This window comes from Macaca mulatta, chromosome 11, assembly GCF_049350105.2.
Source record: "Macaca mulatta isolate MMU2019108-1 chromosome 11, T2T-MMU8v2.0, whole genome shotgun sequence".
Classification (NCBI taxonomy): domain Eukaryota; kingdom Metazoa; phylum Chordata; class Mammalia; order Primates; family Cercopithecidae; genus Macaca; species Macaca mulatta.
Genome location: NC_133416.1, coordinates 139,103,825 through 139,130,401, shown reverse-complemented (window position 1 = coordinate 139,130,401; position 26,577 = coordinate 139,103,825). Strand labels below are relative to the sequence as shown.

At 47.6% G+C, this 26,577-nt stretch overlaps 1 protein-coding gene across 4 annotated transcripts in view; it reads right to left on the bottom strand.

Moving 5' to 3' along the window:
- Window positions 1-26,577, bottom strand: part of SFSWAP (splicing factor SWAP) — a 93,467-nt gene that overhangs the window by 32,053 nt on the left and 34,837 nt on the right. For 3 of the 4 annotated variants that reach the window (XM_077955849.1, XM_001105117.5, XM_015109714.3), the window contains 6 exons: window positions 17,697-17,937; window positions 16,570-16,701; window positions 14,978-15,071; window positions 13,502-13,673; window positions 4,148-4,378; window positions 2,520-2,710 (listed from right to left, as the gene is read on the bottom strand). In XM_077955849.1, the coding sequence (XP_077811975.1) occupies window positions 2,520-2,710; window positions 4,148-4,378; window positions 13,502-13,673; window positions 14,978-15,071; window positions 16,570-16,701; window positions 17,697-17,937 (1,061 nt within the window). The remainder of the gene's footprint in view (window positions 1-2,519; window positions 2,711-4,147; window positions 4,379-13,501; window positions 13,674-14,977; window positions 15,072-16,569; window positions 16,702-17,696; window positions 17,938-26,577) is intronic. The other variant, XM_015109713.3, reaches the window with a different exon arrangement.

The following is a 26,577-nucleotide window of genomic DNA, read 5'->3' as shown; positions in this document are numbered from 1 at the left end:
GATCATAGCTTGCTGCAAACTCTGCCTGCCAGGTTCGAGAGATTCTCCTGCCTCAGCCTCCCGAGTAGCCGGGGTTACATGCATGCGCCACCATGCCCGGCTAATTTTTTGTATTTTTAGAAGAGACGAGGTTTCACCATGTTGGCCAGGCTAATCTCAAACTGCTGGCCTCAGGCGATCCACCCGCCTTGGCCTCTCAAAGTGCTGGCATTACAGGTGTGAGTCACCACACCCAGCCAAGAAATCCTATTAAAGCTAAGGAATGACCAGAGATCCTTTTGCCATAACGGGCTGAAGTGAGGAGCCAGGAGGCAGCCCCGACTCTGAAGAGCCGTGGAAAGGCTGTGAGATGGTGTCCTGCGGGGCTGCTGGGGGTTCCTACCTTCCCTGAAAATGTTCATTTCTGGGACTGGCAAGTCGAACGGCTCAGAAGACTGGGCACCACCGACCTGTGGAGCTGAGGCTACAGTGGGTGGCCCGGGCACTCCGGAATCAGGGGCAGGAGCCCACCCTGTGGCACTCGGGCACTCGACAGGTCTCACACAGACTCATCTTCTCTGCTCCTCTTATGTAACTCTCCCCTCCCTGCTCATCATATTATTTCTGAGGCCTCCTGCCAGATGTGAGGGGATTTCAGACTGACTCCCAAAACAGGAAAGCTGATTCAGCCTTCTGCATCATTTCAAAAGTCTGAGCCCAGAATGTTGTTTCCACACAAAAACAAGCGGAGTGACTTCAAGCAGAGAATCAGTTTTGAATAATGGTCCTGGACTCTTAGAAATGTCAGCATAATTAAAGTGAAAGGCTCATTCTATACTACGGGAAAAAAAGAGCTACAAAAGACACGTGGGGCCACTTGGAGCAATGTGACTGCGGCCTGCAGAGGAAGTGATGTACCATCAGTGGGCAATCTGCGTGCGGCACTGTGTTTCCCAGGAGAAGGCCCTTCATGGGTATTCAGGGTAGGGCGGTCACCACGTCTGCAAACGACTCTCAGAGAGGGTGAGCACGCATGGGTCAACGTGCCCACATATAGATGAGTAAGCATGCGCACGCAATTGCCTGGGCACTGGGGGCATCTTACCATTCTTTCCAATTTTTTGAAGGTTTGCAAACTTTTCAAAAAGTAAAATTCCCAGAGTTACTATCTTTTTTATTCTTTCCAACTTTTATTTATTTCATCACCCAGGCAGTGAGCACAGTAGCTAATAGGGAGGTTTTTCATCTTTACCTTCCTCACTCCCTCCCTCCCCACTCAATGAGGCCCTCGTGTCTGCTGTTCTCTTCTCTGTGTCCATGTGCACTCAATGTTTAGCTACCACTTATAAGCGAGAACATGTGGTGTTTGATTTTCTGTTCCTGTGTTCATTCATTTTTTTTTAGGAGAGAGATTAGGTTGAGAAAGATTTTATAAAAAGATTTTTTAAGTGCTCTTGAAATAACATAAAACCACAACTTTTTAGCTATTGTCTAATTGTAGATCTAAACCCATCCTAATATTATAGTTCAAATGTTAAGTCAGCTTTTATCTACAATTATAGGACTAGTTACTAAAATGCCCAGTTTTGTCATAGTTTATTGATACAAAGACAATCCTCCTTTAATCCTCAAAGGATGTGTCCTACTCTATTATTTTTCTTACTTTAAAAGAGTTATGTCTCCAAAATGCTCCTAAACTCCCCAAAGAATTTCTGGATATTCTTGTAGTTTAAATACAAAATAAAATTCAGAGACAGAACTGCTATAAAAAATCTAAAATTAAACTTAAAAGATTCTAAATTGATGTGACTAAAAAAAAAAAAAAGCAGTGTTTTTGCTGAATATGATTAATTACGGTACTGCTGCTGCTGAAGGCATCAGTGTTTCCTGAAGGCCTCTGGTCTCAGACACCCATGTGAGCAATTCCCCTGGCACAGGAGCCAGTGTCTACTGAAGGCCTCTGTTCTGAGCACCTTCCCTTGGTGCAGGAGACTTGTAAGGCAGCCATGTGATGATCCCCATGTAAGGCCATATCTCTGCTCACACCACTGAGGAAGGAGCCATGTACTCCCGGAATCTGTTCTCTTAACTCCCTCTTCCTTTTTCTCTTTAATTAAAGTGTTGACATTGATACAGACTGTGGCAAAAGGATTTCTGCCCTAAGTGTGAGCTCAGTACTGGTGCTGCTGCAGAGGCGGGGCTCCAGGGAAGTGTATCCACCACATTTCCCCAGCAGGACCCATGGGAGTGACTCCCCAGGCCCTCCTGCCCGCCCCATAAGGGCAGCCATGAAGCAGAGGCTCCCCCGAAATCGCAGGCAGTATTTGCTGTTTATGTGAACGTGCACTTACGGGGCAAACTCTTGTCAAATTGTTCGATTCACAGCTATAAAGCAAAAGCCAACCCACGTAGGAAGGAAGAGCTGGGGGCTCATATCCCTCACTCAGGCCAGAGACAGGCAGCTGGAGGGAGACACATCCTCCCTGCTTCTATGTACCACGCAGCCCCGCAAATACCAGTGTGGGATTTCTTTACTATACCTCAACACTGAAAGGACTCTCCTCAATTTTCCCAGCTTCTGCTTCCGGCAGAGGATTTTTGAGGGTCTGTAAAAATAATGCCGCTTTCCTTTTACGTTCTGCCTGAAGCTGCTTCTCTTTCGACTCCTTAGACGCCTGGGCCAGCTTTTCCCGGGCAGCAGCTGCGAGGCGATCTTCCAGCTTTTGCTTTGCTTAAGGAATAAACAAAGAGAAAAGAGAAGTTTAGAGCAAGCAGTATTTTATCTGATCTTAATTTTCACAGGTTGCAAAAGCGTCATACGATGCAGTCAGTTAAAGTTTCTGAATAGGTACATACATCGGACAAATCAAATTTTGAAAGAATTAGTTTATAACGTGCCCTTTTTTGGATATTTTACTTTTAGAGTTAGAAGGCTGATGAGACTCTATACTAACGAAAGCTGGAATAATGAAAACCTCAGAATGGCTCTCAACATATATCCAAAATATTCACACCAGGCAATGGATACTCTATGAGAAGTGTTTTATTCCAAATGATCCGACAGTTGGTTAGTTTACACACAGGAAGTACAGATTCAGATGTACAGGCATGAGTACAAGTTTGCTCAGGGAGAACGCCACAGCACAATGGAAGTTCTTGATGGTGGATTGTGGTTGAAAAATGGCCTTTTTTTTTTTTTTTTGTGAGACAGAGTTTTGCTCTTGCTGCCCAGGCTGGAGTGCAATGGCGCGATCTCGGCTCATTGCAACCTCTGCCTCCCGGGTTCAAGCAATTCTCCTGCCTCAGCCTCCCAAGTAGCTGGGATTATAGGCGTGCGCCACCATGCCTGGCTAATTGTTTTTTTTTTAGTGGAAACGGGGTCTCACCATGTTGGCCAGGCTGGTCTCTAACTCCTGACCTCAGGTGATCCACCCACCTCAGCCTCCCAAAGTGCTGGGATTACAGGCATGAGCCACCTCGCCCGGCCTGAAAATTGGCCTCTTTTAAATGTTGCTTGATCTGAATGTGTGTATACATGAAAAGCAATTTAAGAAAATCAGTTAGAATAGATAACAACCACAATGCAGCAACCATTATTTGACTGCTTTAATGCAGAATAGAATTTATTTTGGAGTCAGGATGGGAAGACTATATGCTGTCCCCATGCTACCGGCAGTGTTGGAGCGGGTGTGGTGGCCACGCTGTGGCCCATGAAGATGAGCTGCAGCCCGAAAACCAGCTGGGTACACACCACCTTCAAGGGCCCAATGGTTCTGTTGGGAGGCAGCCTCACGAAAGGGCATCTCCTAGTTTGGTTCCTGAGCTGGGAAGCAAGGCTGAGCCTTTTACCCTGGGGCTGCCAGCCAAGCGCAAAGTGAGCCTCCATTAATGCATTCCACTGTGGCGCATGAGGGCTAAGACGGCCAACTCAGTTTCTTCGAAAACAAACTGCCAACGGCACTGCATTTGAGGTTCAGTGAAGAGCAGAGCTCATTCCTCTAACAGAGAACGTTTCAAAACCTCAGACATGTTACACAACTCCCAAATGGGTCTGATTTCCAAAGGCTTCAGATTCTAGTTGGCAGCCTTGAGGTTTTTTGGCTTAGCAGATAAATCTTATATTTATGTATTTCCTTTCTTTCAAGAAGTTTAAAAGCTATCAACAAACCTTGCTTTGCTTCTAGCTCCTCCTGGGTAAGTTGAGGCTTCTTCTCCTCAACAACTACACAGGGTGGGGCAACTGCTGGGTTAGTGTTTGCAGCACTACTAGAACTTTCTTGGCCTTCTTTGCTTTCTTCATCATCATCACTGTCATCATCTAGCTTAACACGATTTTTTTCCAGGGGAAGCAGATCATTTTCTTTGGCCTTGATTGCAAAGCTTATTGGAGCAAAGGAAGCTATTGAGGAAAGGTGAGAATTATGATACATGTTACAGAGTGGAAATCTTTGCAGGCCCTGCTACCCACCTGAGCACAGGCTGCTGGGAAGGGGATGACCAGCATGGAGCCACATCATACACAGGGTCTCTGGTGGGGATGCCGTGCCATCAAAGCACACCTGGACAGACATGCACTGCACGGCGCTGGGCTGGGGCAAGCCCCTGAATTGTGCTGTGAGAACGACACTGACTGGGCACTGCATGGCAAGGGCACACTTGCTGATGCCAGGGCAGTCACCTGCAATTTTAAATGGCCAATTCTTGTCATTTCTCTCTCTTTTTTTTTTTGAGATGGAGTCTCGCTCTGTTGCCCAGGCTGGAGTGCAGTGGCACGATCTTGGCTCACTGCAACCTCTACCTCCCAGGTTCAAGCGATTCTACTGCCTCAGCCTCCCGAGTAGCTGGGATTACAGGCGCCCGCCACCACGCCCGGCTAAATTTTTGTATTTTTAGTAGAGATGGGGTTTCACCGTGTTAGCCAGGATGGTCTTGATATCCTGGCCTTGGGATCCACCCGCCTCGGCCTCCCAAAGTGCTGGGATTACAGGCGTGAGCCACTGTGCCCGGCCTCATTTTTCTTTAAAAAAAAAAAAAAAAAAAAGCTCACGGCTCAGCATATATCTAAATTTGCTTCAGGAGGCATATGATGTGACTCCACTATAAACAGGTCTCTTTCAAAAATTCCCCATGATACAAAATAGCCTTTTCTTACAAACCAAAAATTACAGAATCCATGCCTTTATTCAGCAAACATTTTTACCTACTTTGTGACAGGCATTATGTTAGACCATTTTCCACACCTGTAAGAAAATTTCAAACCCAGCGTAACAAAAATTTAGAAGCAATCCCTCCTCCTAGAATATCCAGAAAGTTTAATTTAAGGGAAATATGGAGGCCCTGAAGAAAAAAAATCATCTTCCCTGCCCCACCACTCAGTGAACACAGAGTCCCTTTCTCTTTCAGATGCTGTGATAAATGGCTCTTGACAAGAGCTAACTGGTTGCAATAAGATACAGTATTTTAAAAAACCATTAGTTGTTATTTATGAAGAATATTCAAGTAACCCACAATGAAGGGGATGCTAAGTGCACCGCAAACCAGGTGACTGAGAGGGAGGTGGGTTCTGGGTAAACAAGGAAGCTTCTGGAAGGGCTGCAACTTATGTTTGTGATGCTCTGCGGCACACGGCGGGCTACCTGGCCGGCCCCTGGGGGAGGTCCTCCCGCTTTAGCAATTTACGGCTTCAAACCCGGTGTGACGTGAAGTAGACAGTTAAGTATGTGATAGCCCGGACCCTCTGAAATATAACCACTTTTCATCAGCAACTGCCTCAAGGGACAGGGCACACACCAAGACACTAATACCGGGAGAACAGTACTTTATAACGTCAAAATAATAAGGAGCAGGGCCGGCAGCTGAAGCCAGATGATGAGCACATGTGTGGGGCGTGAGTGGGCATTATATGATATTGTTTTCGTACATATTTGAGATTTTCCATAAGAAAAAAAAAAAACTGACAGGGCACAGTGGGTCATGCCTGTAATCCCAGCACTTTGGGAGGCCGAGGTGGGTGGATCACAAGGTTAGGAGTTCAAGACCAGCCTGGCCAACATCGTGAAATCCTGTCTCTACTAAAAATATACAAATTAGCTGGGTGCGGTGGCGGGTGCCTATAATCCCAGCTACTTGGGAGGCTGAGACAGGAGAATCACTTGAACCCGGGAGGTGGAGGTTACAGTGGGCTGAGATCACACCACTGCACTGCACCAGCCTGGGCGACAGAGTGAGATTCTGTCTCAAAAAACAAAACAAAAAAAACAAGGGGCTAGACTAAAACATATCACGAAATGATTTAATAACAATTATTTCCAAACCATCTCCCCAAATTAGAAAAATATGCAATCAACAAATAAGAGTATTAAGATGAAAGCTTCTGGAACACTTTCTAGTGATGCTTATTTCATTTTACATTTTATTTTCTTAATATTTTTTGAGACAGGGTTTCACTGTATTGCCCAGCCTGCAGTGCAGTGGTGCAATCATAGCTTATTGCAGTCTTGACTTCCTGGCCTCAAGCAATCCTCCTGCCTGAGCCTCCCGAAGTGCTGGGATTACAAGCATGAGCAACTGTGCCCAGCCTCAAGTAGACATTTTTTGCTTTTTTGAGACAGAGTCTCACTCTGTCGCCCAGGCTGAAGTGCAAAGGCGTAATCTCAGCTCATTGCAACCTCTGCCTCCCAGGTTCAGACGATTCTCCTGCCTCAGCCTCCTGAGTAGCTGGCATTACAGGAGCTCGCCACCATGCCCAGCTAATTTTTTGTATTTTTAGTAGAGATGGGTTTCACCATGTTGGCCAGGCTGGTCTCGAACTCCTGACCTCAGGTGATCCACCTTGTCCGGCCTCTCAAGTAGACATTTTAAAGCTAGTATCTATACATACCAAACACAAAGCCAAAACCACAGCTACTTACACTAAGGGTGGCCTATGGCACATGGCCCACAGGCCTCCCTTACTCAGCCTTTACAGCTCCACAGAACGGACACTGAGAGGCTTCCCATTTTACAGATGGGAAAACTGAGGGTGAAAAGATTAAGTAAGTTTCTCATGGTACCTCAGGTCAGTGCAGGGAATCAGGAATTACTTCTTTATGTGGAATTTTTCAATCACAAAATTGTTGCTTCTGCCTAGAATCCTCCTTGCAGATCACGTGACAACACATGCATGTCCTACCGCTTCAGCGAGTGGTCTCATGCTGCATTCAGAATAAACCCAGTTCCTTCCCAAGGCTGCCACGTCCCTGCGTGACCGGGGCCATTGCTCCACGTTTGCACTGCCCCTCACCTCTGCTGCCGGCCTGCCCTCTGCCTGAGAGCTGCCTGCTCTTCTCCTGTCCCTTTCACATTCTTCAAGGACCAGCCCCTACGAGGCCTCCTCAGACAGACCTGCCCCACCTCTTTCCTGCACACCACTCACTACGATCTGCATTCAGGCGATGACGGCCCACTATCTCCCAGGCAGTGGAGGACGGGACCAAGCGGGGACAGATGCACGGCTGACATGGCATCAGGCACCCCTGAGTGAACCCTCCGTCTTCCGTAGCAAATAGGTTTCTGCTTTTTAGCTAACAACTCTTATTGCTAACTTCTAACTTCAAAAGTAATATACATTTTCTATGGGAAATTTTGAAAGCATATGAGCAAAAAGATCAGCTGCAATCCCAATACGGAAAAAAATCATCTGAACATCATTGGTGGATTCCTTGGCAGAAGTGTACAATGGTACACGTGTGAAAAGTGAGGGCACAGCTCCTTGTTTCATAACCTGCTATTTTCACTTAATAAGCAACTCCTTTTTTATTTTTTCTTTGAGACGGAGTTTTGCTCTTTCACCCAGGCTGGAGTGCAGTGGCGTGATCTAGGCTCACTGCAACCTCCACCTTATAGTTTCAAGTGATTCTCCTGCCTCAGCCTCCCAATTAGCTGGGACTACAGGTGCCTGCCACCACACCTGGCTGATTTTTGTATTTTTAGTAGAGACAGGGTTTCACCACGTTGGCCAGGCTGGTCTCAAACCCCTGACTTCGTGATCTGCCCCCCTTGGCCTCCCAAAGTGCTGGGATTACAGGCGTGAGCCACTGCGTCCGGCCCCAGCAACTCCTTTCTTTACTGTGTAGACACATTTCCGTGTCAACTCAGACCACTTAGACAGCAAAAAGTAGTATGGACATGCCAATTCACAATTTACCATAACTGCTTCCAAGGTTTTTTTTTTATTTAAAAAAACAAACATGCCCTACAACAAACATCCATGTATAGACATCTTGGTAAAACACGTTTCTAGGAGTAGAAGGTCATTTTCATTTAAAATTCAGTCCATATTACTGGGTTGTATCAACTTACACTTCAAAACCAGTACTCCCACTGCCCACAGCCTCTCTATCACTGTTCCTTCAAAACCAGTACTCCCACTGCCCACAGCCTATCATTGTTCCTTCAAAACCAGTACTCCCACTGCCCATAGCCTATCATTGTTCCTTCAAAATCAGTACTCCCACTGCCCACAGCCTCTCTATCATTGTTCCTTCAAAACCAGTACTCCCACTGCCCACAGCCTATCATTGTTCCTTCAAAACCAGTACTCCCACTGCCCACAGCCTCTCTATCACTGTTCCTTCAAAACCAGTACTCCCACTGCCCACAGCCTATCATTGTTCCTTCAAAACCAGTACTCCCACTGCCCACAGCCTATCATTGTTCCTTCAAAACCAGTACTCACACTGCCCACAGCCTCTCTATCATTGTTCCTTCAAAACCAGTACTCACACTGCCCACAGCCTCTCTATCATTGTTCCTTCAAAACCAGTACTCCCACTGCCCACAGCCTCTCTATCACTGTTCCTTCAAAACCAGTACTCCCACTGCCCACAGCCTATCATTGTTCCTTCAAAACCAGTACTCCCACTGCCCACAGCCTCTCTATCATTGTTCCTTCAAAACCAGTACTCCCACTACCCACAGCCTATCATTGTTCCTTCAAAACCAGTACTCCCACTGCCCACAGCCTATCATTGTTCCTTCAAAACCAGTACTCCCACTGCCCACAGCCTCTCTATCACTGTTCCTTCAAAACCAGTACTCCCACTGCCCACAGCCTCTCTATCATTGTTCCTTCAAAACCAGTACTCCCACTGCCCACAGCCTCTCTATCACTGTTCCTTCAAAACCAGTACTCCCACTGCCCACAGCCTCTCTCACTGTTCCTTCAAAACCAGTACTCCCACTGCCCACAGCCTCTCTATCATTGTCCCTTCAAAACCAGTACTCCCACTGCCCACAGCCTCTCTATCACTGTTCCTTCAAAACCAGTACTTCCACTGCCCACAGCCTCTCTATCACTGTTCCTTCAAAACCAGTACTCCCACTGCCCACAGCCTCTCTCACTGTTCCTTCAAAACCAGTACTCCCACTGCCCACAGCCTCTCTATCACTGTTCCTTCAAAACCAGTACTCCCACTGCCCACAGCCTATCATTGTTCCTTCAAAACCAGTACTCCCACTGCCCACAGCCTCTCTATCACTGTTCCTTCAAAACCAGTACTCCCACTGCCCACAGCCTCTCTATCATTGTCCCTTCAAAACCAGTACTCCCACTGCCCACAGCCTCTCTATCACTGTTCCTTCAAAATCAGTACTCCCACTGCCCACAGCCTATCATTGTTCCTTCAAAACCAGTACTCCCACTGCCCACAGCCTCTCTATCACTGTTCCTTCAAAACCAGTACTCCCACTGCCCACAGCCTCTCTATCATTGTCCCTTCAAAACCAGTACTCCCACTGCCCACAGCCTCTCTATCACTGTTCCTTCAAAATCAGTACTCCCACTGCCCACAGCCTATCATTGTTCCTTCAAAACCAGTACTCCCACTGCCCACAGCCTCTCTATCACCGTCCCTTCAAAACCAGTACTCCCACTGCCCACAGCCTCTCTATCATTGTCCCTTCAAAACCAGTACTCCCACTGCCCACAGCCTATCATTGTTCCTTCAAAATCAGTACTCCCACTGCCCACAGCCTCTCTATCATTGTTCCTTCAAAACCAGTACTCCCACTGCCCACAGCCTATCATTGTTACTTTTTTTAAACTTTATCAATTTGAGAGGCAAAAAATAAAAACCTGTTAATGAGGATACATTGAAAAAATATATTTACTGGCCATCGATTTTTCTTCTTTTTGGAACCATCTTTTCATGTCCTTTGTCTATTTCTCTAGGTCAGTGACTGTCTTTTCTTATTGATTTATAAAAGCTCTTTCTATAGTAAGGATGTTAACCTTTATTTTTATGTGTTAGCAATTACTGCCATTTCTGTATTTGTCTTTTAACTTTATTCAGGCCAAGCCCCCATTAGACCTACTAATCTTTCCCCATGATTTACAGCTTCAGTTCTTAGACACTTCTTTCCAGCTCCAAGATTATTTCAAAAAATTACCTTTATATGTTTCTACTTTTCTAGTTTTATTTTTTACATTTAAATACTGGATTTATATGGAATTATGGTTGTCAAATATGTGATGTCTTATTATTTTTCAAAACGGAGCCTGTTTTTCCAACATCAATTACTGTTATACTAAAGAAGTTTCATCATAAAAATGTGAGAGAATGTTGCTGCTTTCTCAGCATCTGAGAAAGCCATTCATCTGTTAATATGATAAACTGTACTAGAAGATCTTCTCATTTTGTGACATACTGGGATTCCTGGAACAATCCTACTTGCTCGTAACTTATTACTATTTTCATACATAGCTGAATTCAGTTTCTTATCTTAACATCTATACTTGTAAGTGATCGTGGTCTACAGATTGCCAAGCTTTGAGAGCTTCATTCTTTTCCATCTTTCTTAATGCTCTGGAGTGGCTTTAATGATGTAGGCGTTCTATTTCTTGAGGGTGAATTAACTTGACCTTTAATTTGTCTTGGCTGACTGCCTGGGTTTAGAGGTATTTCACTAACCAATTATTTTCAAAATTCTTTCAGGTCTATAGATCTATGTCGGTTCCTTATTTATGAAATAATTTCAGCAACTCATGTTTTCTTAGAAAACGTTATTTTTCACTGATTTTCAAATTCATTCAAATTTGAAATAATATATGTTCTTCATATACTTTAAAGATACCTATAATTTTTTTCCTCTGTCACACACGCTGGAACGCAGTGGCGTGGTCTTGCCTCACTGCAACCTCCATCTCCCAGGCTCAAACAATCCTCCCACCTTAGCCTCCAAGTAGCTGGGAGGCCAGATGTGTGCCACCAAGCCTGGTTAATTTAATTTTTTTGTAGAGACATGGTCTCACGATATTGTCCAGGCTGGTTTCTACCTCCCAGGCTTAAGTGATCCTCCCACTTCACAGCCTCTGTGAGGAGCTGGTGCTACCGGCATGCACCACCATGCCTGGCTACATTTTTGTAATTTTAGCAGAGACGGGGTTTTGTCATGTTGCCCAGGCTGGTCTCGAACTCTTGGACTCAAGCGATCTGCCTGCCCTGGCCTCTCTATGTGCTGGGATTATGGGCGTGAGCCACCACACTCCACAGCAATTTATTTCTAAGCAATCTTTTCCACGTCTGATAATCAGTAGCACAAGTTTTATATTTTCAGTTTTGTAGAATACAAATTAGAGACTTAAAGATTTTTCTCCTGTTACGCAGTCTGTTTCAGAGATGCCCATATGCCTGGAGGCTCAGCTGTGTCTTCCGAACTTTGGAATCTCTGTGGGCGCAATGACATTTCTGTCTCCGCATCTATTCAGAGAGAGGCTGGCCTGTGCTTTTGAGAACTGAGAGTTAGCATGAGTTTTGTCAGATACTGAGTAGATCTCTGTTCAGGTGTCTCAGGCTTGGGTGGATGGAGACGGGAAACTTCTGGGTGTGCTGTTTTGTCTGCCAGGTGCCAGGACAATCAGGGAGGTGTGGAGAAGGCCATGCTGGTTGGCAGCAGCCTTGTGTGCAGGGCTGCTCCTCTGCGAGCCCCACAGCTGGCAGGGGTCAGGCGCCTTCCCTGGGCTCACAACCCCTCTCCACGCCCCAGAGCTGGCTGCGTCAGGCGCCTTCCCTGCGCTCGCAAACCCTGGGGCAGGAGGCAGGTTCGGGCTGTGGTTTCTTTCTGGGTGTGAGAACGGATGAGGTAGTGCTGCCTCTGGGATGCCCCCAGCTTGTTCCAGCCTCCTGACCACCCCTCTGCGGCTGACGGTCGACTCCCCTGGGGTCACCGCCCTGAGTCTCAAGGGCACTTCTCTGCGAGCTCCAGGTGTGCTGCCTTACCCTGACATACAGACAGTACCTCCCCCTGCTTTCTAGAGCAATAACCATTTTCATCCTCTACTTATTACAATCCTTTGGTTATTCCAATGAGAGTCTGCGGGTGGCCGGGAAGGGTGAGAGATGGATCATTTGTGCTCAGGTAACCTCCTGGAATGAGAGGCCCAAAGACACACATAGTGAATTGCCTAGTTAACAGTTCATCCACACGGATTTGGTTTTGCTAAATGATCACCATTCTCATACAGCAAGGCATCTTTATGCAAAGAATGGTCCTCTTACCACCCCAGCCTACTTCCTCAATCTCTCGTCTCCACTCTGCCTTTCCTTCTAACCCAAGAGCTGTCACCTCGCCCCACTGCCACACCTGTCACACTCCATTCCAGGCCACCAATGCCACCAGAAATCTCTGAAGTCGCTCCAGTGGCTTAATTGCATCGCAAAGTCACCAGACTGGATAAAGTTATTCTGCTGACCTGAAACCTGTCAGATGTACCGGCCCCTCCCCCAAAGGGCACGCCTGGACAAGCTGGCCAAGGATCCTTCACCAGCCACCCCCCTAGTCACTGCTGACTACCTACCGCATCTCAGCACAGGGCCGGGCAGCTCGCACCACGGGGCTCCTGCCTAGGGCTGCACCCCCGCCTCGGTGCCTCCCGTTCCTCTCGCAACACCAGCTGAACGCCTCTCCTCCACAGAACCTCCCTCCTGTGGGGGAGCCCACCGCTGCTCCACACGGGCTTCCATGAGGTTCCTGGCTACGGGGCCTGCTCTGGCCTTTGCTTCTGTCTGCTTTTTAATTGCACTGGCTTTTTATTTTTACGTGCATGTGTGTTCTGCAACATGAAAGTCTCCCTCCAAGAACATAATAAAGTAACTGAAATCGAGTGAGCGAAGTATCGCCTGGCAGAGATTCTCAAGGAACCTGCTTTGACAAGTAAGTAAATGAATTTCATTGGTACAACAGTTTGCATATAAATAGCTTCAGAAAGTCCCAGGGAGTATGAAGGATTATTTGAAACTTTCTGCAAACGTCCAGTACAGTGAACAGACTGTTAAACAGACACATACCTAAGGGCTGCTCACACCCACGTTACCTCCAGTGCCACGCTAGGCAAGCACGACACAGCGCAGAAGGTGGAGGTTTCGCCACAGCCACCTGCGGGGGCCGCCAACCCCAACCCAGCCTGCAGGTGAGGTCGCCGAGGATCCTGCGCTTGCCGACTTACGGTGGAACGTGCAAGGCCAACATGCAAGTGGCAGCGTACCTTTCACCAGCTTCCCGTCCGGGACGGTCTTACTGGACGACGCCTCCTTCTTCCCGCCTGAGCCTGCCCGTGCTCCCACCTCGGCCGTGTCTTCAGGCGCGCCGTCCTCCCCAGTGTCACTCGGCTTCTCAGGAGCAGAGTCTGTGGGAGCCTCTTCCGGTGCGGACACAGCCTAGAGATGAAATGTCACTATAAACTGTCAGCAAGAAATTATACAGACATTTTCAAAAAAGAGAGATGTATACAGTATGTATGTTTCACTGGACAACGGCAACTGTACATTACTGCCCAAGCAGCACTGGGAATAGACTTCCATATCCAGATCTGCTATTTTTTCTTACAATAGAATGTATCAAAGAGGAGCAGAAGATTTTCTCCTGTCTGAAAAAACACTATACTCTTTGAAGCCCTAATACTGCCTTGGGAACCAATCTTCGGTACCTTTTCTTTGGACGCTGATTACTGAGAATTCTTTAAAAATACCAAATTATCCTCATCACCTACAGAGGAGTCAGTTTCTTTCAGTGTGGGCCATGCCATCGGAGATAAAGGTCTGAAGAAATCTCCTGAGAAGCAAGGTCCATGTCATCTCTTCACCAAAACTGGCTTTACAAAAATGTCAGGGTGTCTGTATAACTGAGAAGAGCAGAGCAAAGGCAGAAGACGGGGCTGCGGGACAAAAAGCACTTCCAAGGGCACCAGCACCACGCCGGGGACCTGGTGAGGGGGAAGGGCGTGCAGGAGCAGGCAGAGACCATGCTGCAGGACACCCCCAGCAGCAGCTGGCCAGGTGTGAGGCGCCCACATATATATATATATATATATATTCTTTTTTGAGACAGTCTCACTCTGTTGCCCAGGCTGGAGTGCAATGGCATGATCTCTGCTCACCGCAAGCTCCGCCCCCCGGGATTCATGCCATTCTCCTGCCTCAGCCTCCCAAGTAGCTGGGACTGCAGGCATCTGCTGCCACGCCTGGCTAATTTTTTGTATTTTTAGCAGAGATGGGGTTTCACCATGTTAGCCAGGATGGTCTCAATCTCCTGACCTCATGATCCGTCCGCCTTGGCCTCCCAAAGTGCTGGGATTACAAGCATGAGCCACCGTACCTGGCCATATTTTATATATTTCACACATGTTAACACAACACATGCAGGGTACCCAGCTGTCAGGAAATGTAGCTAAAAACTGTAGACAGCCAAAACATTGAACAGCTGAAGGAACAGGATTTTTTTTGTTTAGAATGTGCTGGACAAACAATCATCAGTACTGTGAATGTGGGCAGATGCTTTCAATAGATCAAGTTCCAGAGCTAAGGGGGACGTGAAAGATGGAGTATGCCAGACACACATTAAAGAAAGGTGAAGAATCACCCAGCCCTTTCACCTGTAGGAGAATAAACAGAAAGTGACTTCTGATCTGGAAGGCAGAGCTACCTGTAACAGCTTCACGGCCTCCCGGTGTGCAGACACGTACCTGCGTGCTATCGCCCCCTTCTTTCTGGAGGAAGAACTGCTTCTTAAACTCATAATAGGCATTATACTGGTGCCATGGCTGCAGGAATTCAAATCTGAGCAGAAGGAGAAAGAAAATGGGTCATTTACCAACATAAGCACACTGAAGTAACAACAGGCCCTGTTCTCCTAGCTCTTTACTGATCTCCACAACCCCACAAGGTGGTTACTATTACAGCTACTCATAGACGAGGGAGACGGCATACAAGGGGTCGAAATCGCTTGCCCGGGGTTACACAGGTCACACGGCAAACTGACAATATATTTTTAGGCTTTACTAGCACTGAAGCATGGGACATTACTTGGTTTTTAAAAAGAAGGGTTTGTGTCTAGATTTTTAAGGCAGATTCTTGAAAACCATGAATTATAGGGTTTTATTTTAGGGAGCTTCAAAATTCTTTTTTTTTTTTTTTTTTTGAGATGGAGTCTCGCTCTGTCGCCCAGGCTGGAGTGCAGTGGCCAAATCTCAGCTCACTGCAAGCTCCGCCTCCCAGGTTTACGCCATTCTCCTGCCTCAGCCTCCCGAGTAGCTGGGACTACAGGCGCCCGCCACCTCGCCCGGCTAGTTTTTTGTATTTTTTAGTAGAGACGGGGTTTCACCATATTAGCCAGGATGGTCTGGATCTCCTGACCTTGTGATCCGCCCATCTCGGCCTCCCAAAGTGCTGGGATTACAGGCTTGAGTCACCGCGCCCGGCCCAAAATTCTTACTTAAAAAATGAAACAAACAAAAAACAGGTAACATAATTTAAAACCACCACCCCAAGTCTAAGCAATTTAACAAGCTAATTTTTTTTTTTTTTTTTTTTTTTTTTTTGAGACAGAGTCTTGCTCTGTCGCCCAGGCTGGGGTGCAGTGGCCGGATCTCAGCTCACTGCAAGCTCCGCCTCCCGGGTTTAGACCATTCTCCTGCCTCAGCCTCCCGAGTAGCTGGGACTACAGTCGCCCGCCACCTCGCCCGGCTAGTTTTTTGTATTTTTTAGTAGAGACGGGGTTTCACCGTGTTAGCCAGGATGGTCTTGATCTCCTGACCTCGTGATCCGCCCGTCTCGGCCTCCCAAAGTGCTGGGATTACAGGCTTGAGCCACCGTGCCCGGCCTAACAAGCCAATTAAAAAATGTATTTATCTAAAGACATTGGTTGGGTGTGGTGGCTCATGCCTGTAATCCTAGCACTTTGGAAGGCCGAGGCAAGTGGATCACTTGAGGTCAGGAGTTTGAGACCAGCCTGGCCAACACAGTGAAACCCTGTCTCTACTAAAATACAAAAATTAGCCTGGTGTGGTGGTGCGCACCTGTAGTCCCAGCTACTTGGAAGGCTGAGACAGGAGAATTGCTTGGGCCCAGGAGGTAGAGGTTGCAGTGAGCCGAGATCACGCCACTGCACTCCAGCCTGGGTGACACAGTGAGACTCCATCTCAAAAAAGACATTTGAGCCAAGAAAAGGATTAAAAATACATAAAAAAAAAATTCATTCTGTACCTACATTTTTTAAAAAAGGCTAAACGAAATCCCCAAATGCCATATACCTAACATACAAAATTCTTCTTCTGACCTTTGATCATTCTTGGCACGAACACTGGTCTCGAACTTCAGGCCGTTCCTGGCGACATACTCGGCTAGCTTGTCAATCACAGGCTGGACGTCGGGGGGCGGGGGGATGATGGTGGCCACGGGGGCAAGTGCACTGTGGGAGAAGAGTCTGTGAGGCCCCTGGGCCTCAGGGGCTCGCCAAGCTCCGTCCTGGCTGCTCGGAGGTCCTCACCGCCTCAGATGTCCAGAGAGACATGTGAGTTACAGTATATAGGGGAGGCTCTTGTTGAAGGTGATGCATACGACAGAAACTAAAGTCAACTAGACAGGATTATTGTCGAGTGAAAATGGGGATTTTAGTGATAAAAGGTGCATTTTTCCTAGTAATTAACATTTCTCCCCAATCACAAGCTAATTCTTAGAAATAAACAAGAGTAAGTTTTTGTTGTTGTTGCTGTTATATTAAAAAAAAAAGTCAGCAAGCATGATTCAGCTTTCTTCATTTCCTGTTTGACTTGCTCAGCATGACCAGAAAGAGTCGTTTTTACAGAAACTCCCGTGTTTTATTACATTTCCCAAGAGCCTCCTTTCAAGGCCGGGCATTCCAGGCCCTCTGGTAAAGCACCTGTCTCCTCCTCGTCCCACGAACACTGGGGGCCCTCGCTGTTGGGGAAGCTAGGGCTCTGCCGATGGCTTCACAGGTTAACTGAAGTAGCTGCCAGGCCCCTGCAATGGCCAACAGCTTGGGAGACTCATGAAGCACCCCAACATCACCTTCCTCAACTTTACGAACCTGCATGTTTTACAAACAACTGCAGTTTCACTGCATACTGATTTTGCCTAGCACAGCTCAACTGAGACTCTGACACAAAGCGCAAGAACAGATGCTGGAGATCTGGGGCCAGCGTGCAACGTGAAATGAACTCAACTTTATAAGAGGTTTAACTTCAACGCTAAAAAGTTTGTGCTACGACCATTTCTGTTTTCCTGTCAACTTTGTAACTTGGGGATTTGGAATAATAACTACTCAGATAATGGGGACCCCTATATGTGATCCAGATTACAAGCCCCCCATGGAGACACAGACGGCTCCAGTGACTGCAGTGCTAAGTGACCCACACAGCAGGCACCGGCGGACCCTGCTCCTACCTTGTGGTGGTGGTTGTGGAGGTGGCCCCGCTGCTTGTCTCCGTCGTGGTTGGGGGCGGCGGTGGCGTGGTCCCAGGAGGCGGTGGGGCAGTGGTCGTCACTCCGGGGGAGTTAGACACGGTCACACCAGCAGGAAGGGTGCTGTAGTAAGTGGCCACGTCGATTCCGGGAGGGGGCGGCGCCAGGCAGTAAGTGCCATCCGGTAGCATGTAGTAGCTGTAATACATGGCTGCCACGGTCGCTGTGGAGACACATTGCCCGGGAGTGAGCGTGGCCAGCGACAGACTGGTCCGTGAGTCTGCAACACAGTCACAAGAGCCTGTCCCCCGGCAAGATGCAGCCTTGCTTCTGCTCACTTCCAACCATGCTGTTTTCTAGATTTTTCTGATACAAAAATGTTGTCTGTGCCATACGCAATTTAAAAGAACCAGGCAAAGCCACAACACACATCCAAAGACAGATGGAAAGTGAACAGCATGAGGATGTTCAAAGCCACCAGACGTGAATATTCTCTAGACAAATTAATATTCTCCTTAACTTCAAAATGTGCAGGTTGGGAACAGTCTCCTCTCTTGCAGCAACCAGTCACCCCTTTGCTCACACGGCTCACGAAGGCCACCTATGCTCCTAAACGCACATGTGAGGAAACGCCTCTGGCTAGCTGCCTGCGCTGACATCAGCTTTCATTCTCCAGGCACACTGCTCCCTCCGTTCGTTCACACGTTAATCCGGAAACTACCCCCTCGGTAAGGCAGGTGCTCCTGGCAACCCTGGTGTCAACCCCCGGCCCCAGCAACACAGGCTGTGCGGGAATTTATCCAGTAAATAAAAGTTCCCAGGGGCACTGAGTCTGCGTCTGGACCTTTCCATCACAGAGAGTGATGTACGCCATCTTCCCCCCTATTCTGTGTACACATGCAGGTATCTGTAGGGCAGTGGCACGCTGTCTTAACAATTAAAAATCCTGTACATTTATCCTTTTTGGGGCTAAATGTTCAGAACCATGAATCGCAGAAGATTCAATGATTACTTATGAAATTTAATTTCCAGTCCTGTTGTAGATAAGCAAGTAGTTCTGACTACACACAGATTTAATTTCCTCTTTATTAGGAGATGGCAAAATTATTTTTCTAATTAAGAACTTTTATCTTCATTTTCAAATAATTCACCTTGAAACGATAACACTGAAAAACAGTGAAAGCTTAACCATGGTTTCCAGTAATGTATGCTATGCAGAGAAACATTTCAGAAGTACGACTTAGACTCTCTTGACCTTTCCGTCATAGATTGGCGAGGCAGCATAATTCCTACGTACTGTCGGCATATTCTCCAGCTGCCAATGACTTATTTAAATTAATTACACACGATGAACTCCTAAACCGTCGTTCTGTAGCTCCATGTTATATACCAACCACCATGACACAGAAACAGCAATACTCCAAATTTTCAAAATAAGATAAGTGGGCTCAATGTACTCCACATTATCGTCTACACAGAAATATCTGAGTACCATCTCTGAGAAAAGGCCGGGGGCAAGGATGAAACCCTTGGAGGTCAATGGGAGGAGGCTGACAGCAGGGCAGGCCCCGTCTCTGAGGTCCTACGGGGCAGGTCCTGTCTTCACTGCCTCGGTAGCCTCTGCGCTGAGCAGAGTACGTGCTGGACCGGCGAGCCGACCTGATAGTCCAGCACAGGCTTTCCTATCAAAATCAGGAATCCAAATATAAGCACGTGCTTCTGTAAGAGACAACATCGTCCCTGGAAGAGGGGAGCTGCTGCTTCCATCCACTCCCTGCTGGAGCCATCAGGCTACTGTGTATGGGCCAGGGTGAAGCCAGCACTCCAGGGGAGACAGCGCAGCCCACTGTGTGCTTGGCTCTGGGGAGGGCTGGGCGGAACCGACGCCACTACTGACTGGCTACTGTCAGGTCTCAAGCCTCCCACCTCAGCAGGAAGGACGGAAACCCCATGTCCTGCCCTGGACAGTCAGTCTCATCCCTAAGAAGAAGCCCAAATATGTTTTAAACTGGGGCCACAAAGGAAGGGATCTGAATTCATAAAAACAAACAAAACAAAACAGTTTATAATTATTTCAACTAGTAAGTACATATTACGCAACTCCAACCTGATACCTGCATTCTTTATGTAACTGTGTAAAGTGCAATCACCCTGGAACACAACAGAGATGAAGAAGTTATTTTCAAAGCTAAGCGCCATTTCTTTGAAAGAACCCGCAGACTGTTAGACTATATGACCTTCCTGAGCATTCCATCTTGTTAAATAAAAACGAAGTGTTAAAAAAAAATAGCAGTGCTGGCAAAATGGCAGACTACTCAGAGACTCATCCACTACAAACGTCAAAAACGTTGGCTAAAATATAATGAAAAATTTAGCCTGGGTGCAGTGGTTCACATTTATAATCCTGGCACTTTGCGAGGCTGAGGTGGGAGGATGCTTCAGGCCTGGGCAGTATTGTCAGACCCCATCTCCAAAAAATAAAATAAACTAGCTGGGTATGGTACACACCTATCGTCCCAGCTACTTGGGATGCTGTGGCAGGAGAATGGCGGGAGCCCAGGAGTTCGGGGCTGCATTGAGGTGTGATGGCACCACTGCGCTCCAGCCTGGGTGATAGAGTGAAGCCCTGAGCTGAGCTCACAAAAAGAAAAAAAGGCTGTCTCTAGGTGTAAAAATGAAACAAATCCCCAAATCTGAAAACACCTCCAGGGACATCCTAGCCTGGGTCCCCAACTTGCTTCAGAGGCTCCACACAAAAACCACCCAGGCTGACCATGCTCTGGGCACACCCTTGACCCAGACCCAGGAGATTCTCATGGAGGAGAGCTGTGAAGCCGAGATACGCGCAGCCTCTGTGAGCCGGTCTGCTACTAGCCACTGCTGCTGTGACCTCTTCCCTGTGATTCTCTCCAAGGTTTTAATCAAATTTGAAAATCGTCCTGCTTCTCAAAAGGACTCCAAGAGAAATAAAGTATGTGCTGTTCAATGAGATGAAAACACTCATCTGTCGGCAGACGGTGGAATGTGGAACGTGGGGCGTGTCCTGTGGCACTGCCATGCTCCGAAGTGGCCCGGGAACCAGTGCCGCAGGGGTGCATGAATTCTGCTACACTGCTCTTGGGTTGCCTCTCCCAGATTCCCATTTCGTAGGGTATCAGGGATGTGAAGATCTGAGGGAGGACATCAGATCCATCCTTCCCCAGATGCTGTGGCCCTGGTGGGAGGCAGGACGGGCACAAGGCATCTGGAACAGCCCAGGGCCAGTCTCCTGAAGGGCTTCTGCCGCTTGCCCAGCCCGCCCCTTGCCCTGGTTTCTGGTCCCCAGGTCTCTGTCCTTGGCACGGCCTCACAGGGTCTCTGCCTGCCACGAGAGGCCCCTATTCAGCTTATCTCCAGTGCCACTTCTTTTGGGAAGCCTCTGCCTCCTTGGCAGACTCAGGAGGCCTTTGCTCTGGGCTCACGTGGGACCTCACGTGGGACCCTGTACACAATGCCCTAAGGCGACTCCTGTGCCAGCCACCAGGACTGGGGTGCAGCTATGGCCCCAAGGACTCCACATCTCCAAATAGTGACCACAAAACCTCAGCAGCTCGCACAGCTCCTGGCATGAGCAGGCCCTCAGTAAGTGTCTAATGAGTGAGTTCATGCCAGCTGGTGGCATGGCCTGGGCTGCTTCTAAAATGCCTCAGTGCTAAAATATCCCGCAGTGACCATGAAGCTGCTTGACACATGCCCCACACAGTGGCAGCACCACACAGCTGACAGAACCCTTTAACTGGACTGAAGCCCTTTAAACTGACTAGCAACTACAGCACACAGGGATTTTGTACACAGCCCCTTGTATGTTGTATACAGCAATTCTCATGAACACTAAACTTTAAGAATTTCTGGACTAGAACAGGGTGAGAACAGAATTAGAATCTACGAGCTGGGCTGTAGTCTAGAAACTGAAGTCTGGGCTGGCAAAAGTCACATCAGCTTTACAATAACTGTGCTATCACTAGTCATAAATGGGGGCGGGCACAGCGTGCCAAGGGGCTCCTGCTGTCCTCAGGCTGCCACGACATGCAGGGAATCTCCTGGGCTTATCGTGAGGCTACTTCCCAACAACCTCACCATACACTGACAACACCGTGAAATGGAAAATGCACTGAATCCACCTGTAGCCTACCCAACATCATGGCACAGCCTCCCCTGCCTTAAATGTGCTCAGGGCACCTACAGTAGCTGATGGCTGGATGAAATCATCTAACACGAAGCCTATTTTATAATAAAGTTTTTAGCATCTCAAGTAATTTACTGATGCTCTACTGAATGCAAATTGCATTTGCCCCACCATCAAGTTGAACCCTCAGTAAGCTGGGACCACATATATTTTGTTAGGTTTGTTGCTGTTCTCAGGATTTTATATTGAATTTCCCAAAAAAGGACTAGGTTTTAAAGTAAGTTAAATGCTGATGTAATGTTACTCTAATAAACACTATGAGTACTACGAAAGCCTACTCCAAATAAATCCAAGAAAGGAATTCCAACAGGTACCTACACAGTCCCTAAAGGCAAGTATAGCTGTACGAAGAGAACCAAGCTGCTTAAAAGCAGGAAGCACATTTGTAAGTCCTTCTTCCCCAATACTGCCTCCTCTGAAACATGCAGAGCTACTTAACACAGGTCAGAGAAATCTGCCTAATTATCTCCCAAGGCCCCTCTATTCAGCTGGCTTCTTACAAAAACCAGAGCCAGTTTCCTGGTATCTCCGCATGATCTTAATCTCGTGTAAATTCAACAGACAGAACAGAACTCCTGTGCTGAGAAGGTTCTTAGAGAGGAGGAGACTGGTGAGCAACCACCTTTCCGGAAGAACTAAGTCAGGGAAGATGAACAATGTGTGCATTAAGAATAAAAACAGGGTCAGGCGCGGTGGCTCAAGCCTGTAATCCCAGCACTTTGGGAGGCCGAGACGGGCGGATCACGAGGTCAGGAGATCGAGACCATCCTGGCTAACCCGGTGAAACCCCGTCTCTACTAAAAAATACAAAAAACTAGCCGGGCGTGGTGGCGGGCGCCTGTAGTCCCAGCTACTCGGGAGGCTGAGGCAGGAGAATGGCATAAACCTGGGAGGTGGAGGTTGCAGTGAGCTGAGATTTGGCCACTGCACTCCAGCCTGGGCGACAGAGCGAGACTCCGTCTCAAAAAAAAAAAAGAAAAGAATGAAAATAGGCTGGCCAGGTGGCTCATGCCTGAAATCCCAGCACTTGGGGAGGCCAAGGTGCAGGGATCACTTGAGGCCAGGAGTTCCAGACCAGCCTGGCCAACGTGGTGAAACCCGTCTCTACTAAAAAACACAAAAAAATTAGCTACTTGGGAGGCTATGGCAGGAGAATCACTTGAACCCGGGAGATGGAGGCTGCAGCCAGCTGAGATCAGGGACAGACTGCCTCCAAAAAAAAAAAAAAAAAAAAAAAAAAAGAATTAAAATAGTTAAGAGTTCTATGGAGATAAGTATAGATATTCTGAAAAAACACACCTATCCGAGTAAGCCCCTGGGTGTCAGCCAGGCAAATGTCACTAGCTGAGCATATCTGAGAGGCAGCAACAAGCCAGCCCTCCTGTCTCCTGGCTCTCCAGCCATCCAGAGCCAGACGTGGCCTCGCTGCTCCCACAGCCCCAGGCTCTTCCTCAGCACCAGCCATGCCTCTATCTCCTTTCCTGGATCTCTAAATCCTGTTGACAGGGACTCTTCTAAGTTCAATGGCTTTAAATTCTATTTATACCTGATGGCTGCAGAATTCACATCTCCAGCCCTGAGCTGAACTTGAACTTGTGCGTTAACCACCTACTCAATGTTCCCACTGGGACGTCTCTCCCATATTTCAAGTCGAATGTGTCCAGAACAGAGCCCCTGATTTCTCCCATGCCTCTCTTCTGTAGTCCCTCAACACAGGAGGTGGCCACACCCCTCGTCCATCCAGTCCATCTGTCAGACCCCATGGCTGATGCCCCATGATTCAGCTCTGCGACCTGCCCTCCAGCTCCAGCACCTCCTGCCCTCCACGTGCACAGCTCTGCCCCGGGCTTTTCCACCCTTGCCTCCACAGTTTCTGCCTGAATCCCTCCCACGGTGACCTCTCTCAACCAGGGTCAAGCTAAGTCCCTTGTCTGGGAAGCCCTCCTGCAAACCCACTTGCCTGCTTCTCCCACCTCATGTCCCATTGCTGTCCCATCCCCCACCCTGCACATGGTAATTGCTGGGCTCACCTGCACTTCCTCTGGTCTCTGGTCACAGGAGGCCTCCCCAACCCATGATGCCAGCACTGCTAGCCTCCCCAGAACCCTGGTCCCCTTGTCATGGCCACTTTCTCCATCGCTTTTAGTCACGTGTCCACTGTCACTGTCTGGCTCTGCCCTCCAGAACATAAGCTCCATGGCAGAAGGAGCTTTGTCCACTGTGTTCCTGGCATGGCAGAGCATGATGCAAATCGCTCAAAGCCTGTACAAGTTACACAGGAGAGAATGGGAATGAACATGGCATGAGATTTTGTTGTTTTTTTTTTTTTGAGATGGAGCCTCGCTCTGTTGCCCAGGCTGGAGTGCAGTAGTGCAATCTCAGCTCACTACAAGCTCCACCTCCTGGGTTGATGCCATTCTCCTGCCTCAACCTCCCCAGTAGCTGGGACTACAGGTGCCCACCACCATACCTGGCTAATTTTTTGTATTTTTAGTAGAGACAAGGTTTCACTGTGTTAGTCAGGATGGTCTCAACCCCCTGACCTCGTGATCCGCCAGCCTCAGCTTCCCAAAGTGCTGGGATTACAGGCGTGAGCCACAGCGTCTGGCCGGCATGAGCTTCTCCATGGCAGTAAAGGCTCCTGCAGATGGTGGCACCCAGCACCCACATTCTTAGGGAAAGTCATACCCATCCAGCAATTCTAGGTCCTTCCAAACTACCTGTCAAATGGGAGGGCAACATTAAGGCATTTTCAGATATCCAAGAATTTAAAAAACTTTGTGTTCCTATGTACCCTTCCTTGGCAAACTACTGGAGGATGTGCTCCAGCAAAATACAGAAGTAAACATACAAACAACAGTAACAGGAACGAACACAGGAAAGAAAGACAAGTCACAGAAAAGTACTGGCTACAGGCTCAGAACACCACTGTTCCAGGAGGGGGACACAGAAACCCAGCTGTCAATTTCACCAAATGCACACTGCAAACAAATGACCCACACACCAGAGAAGCTGGCTCCACCTGGATCCAGCAGCAGCAAACGAGGCATCAAAAGTCAAGACCTGCTTAAAAGATGGCACCATTACGTGAGTCTACACTACAACAGCGCTGTAGGTCCTCAGCGAGGAAGTCAGCACAGCTCCATCTGAGAACTGCCCCTCAAGGGTGATCTGGACTTGCCTGCATTCCCTTCCATTCTTTGTCCACACGCACACTGACTTCTCAGAGATACAGAGTGGGCTGCATTGCGAAGATGATGTGCACGCTCCCAGTACTCACCTGAGATCTCTCCAGTTCAGGCTAATGGTTCACCAACATATGCAGTCATCGGTAATACTAGGCATGTACATGTATTAGTGTGTCAAACAGAACATGCAATATGCAGCAAATTTCCTAGACCATAACCGATGTTCGTTTATTTCCATTTAATTTTCAAGCTGGATTCTAGGAGGAAGCTGCTGAGAGCAGATTTACCCTAGCAGTGCTGGTGAGCCAGGTAGCCGCCTGCTCTGAAGCCCACAGCCTGACCTGCTGCCAAGAGCCACTGTTCCCGGCAGGCTTATTCGACTGCTGGATCAATGTCAGAATACATTGTTATCATGGCAATTCCACTATTTAGTGTAAAATTCTACAATACTACTTTTTTTTTTTTTTGACAAAAAAAAAAAAAAAAGCCTTACTAAAAGTTTTACTACCATCTGAAGATACAGATCCCTGAAAGAGGTATTTTTAGTTCCTTCAGACTGTGGCAGACTGTTGATTTGAGACTCTTACTCTGCTTACGGTTAGAGTGCTGCCTTATTCACAGTGAAGACCTGCACCCCAGGAGAGGTTCAAATTCTATGCATGGAAATGTCAGGCATTGACAACACAATTCAAGAATAATTGATTTTATTACTGAATTCTGCATTCTCAAGAGTGAGGCAGTGCCTAATACACCCAGGGGATGTTAGAAACCTTCAAGGTCTTCTAGAAGTGAATGAGAGAAAACAGGGCTGAGAAACTCTTTCTCCTTCTGCAAGTTTCTCTTTTCCACTCAATTATCTCCATTCTCAAGACTTCTGACTTCATCTCCTGAACTCAGATAATTTTCAAGAATTCCTAAAAGACCCCTTCTGGCAATAGTTTGTTTCAGGCAGGGTGGTTACCTATTAGCTCTCTATAACATAAATCTCATATTGCAAGAATAAAAATGGTAAAACAAACCAAAAACTCCTTAAGATGTAAGCCCACAGTTTTTAAGAAAATATGACTTCCTTCCCATCCTCCCATACTTAAAAGCATTTATTATTTGGCTCATCACACATTGTGTCCAAATATTTTCCAACTGAGATAAAACAGTGATATAGTTTGGCCGTGCCCCCACCCAGATCTCATCTTGATTTGTAACTAGCACAATTCCCATGTGTCGTGGGAGGAGCCTGATGGGAGGTGACAGAATTATGGGGGTGGGTCTTTCCTGCACTGTTGTCGTGTTAATGAATGAGTCCCACAAGATCTGACAGTTTCAAAAACAGGAGTTCCCCTGTACAGGCTCTCTTTGCCTGCCGCCATCCATGTAAGACATAACTTGTTCCTCCTTGCCTTCCGCCATTATTGTAAGGCCTCCCCAGCCATGTGGAACTGTTAAGTCCATT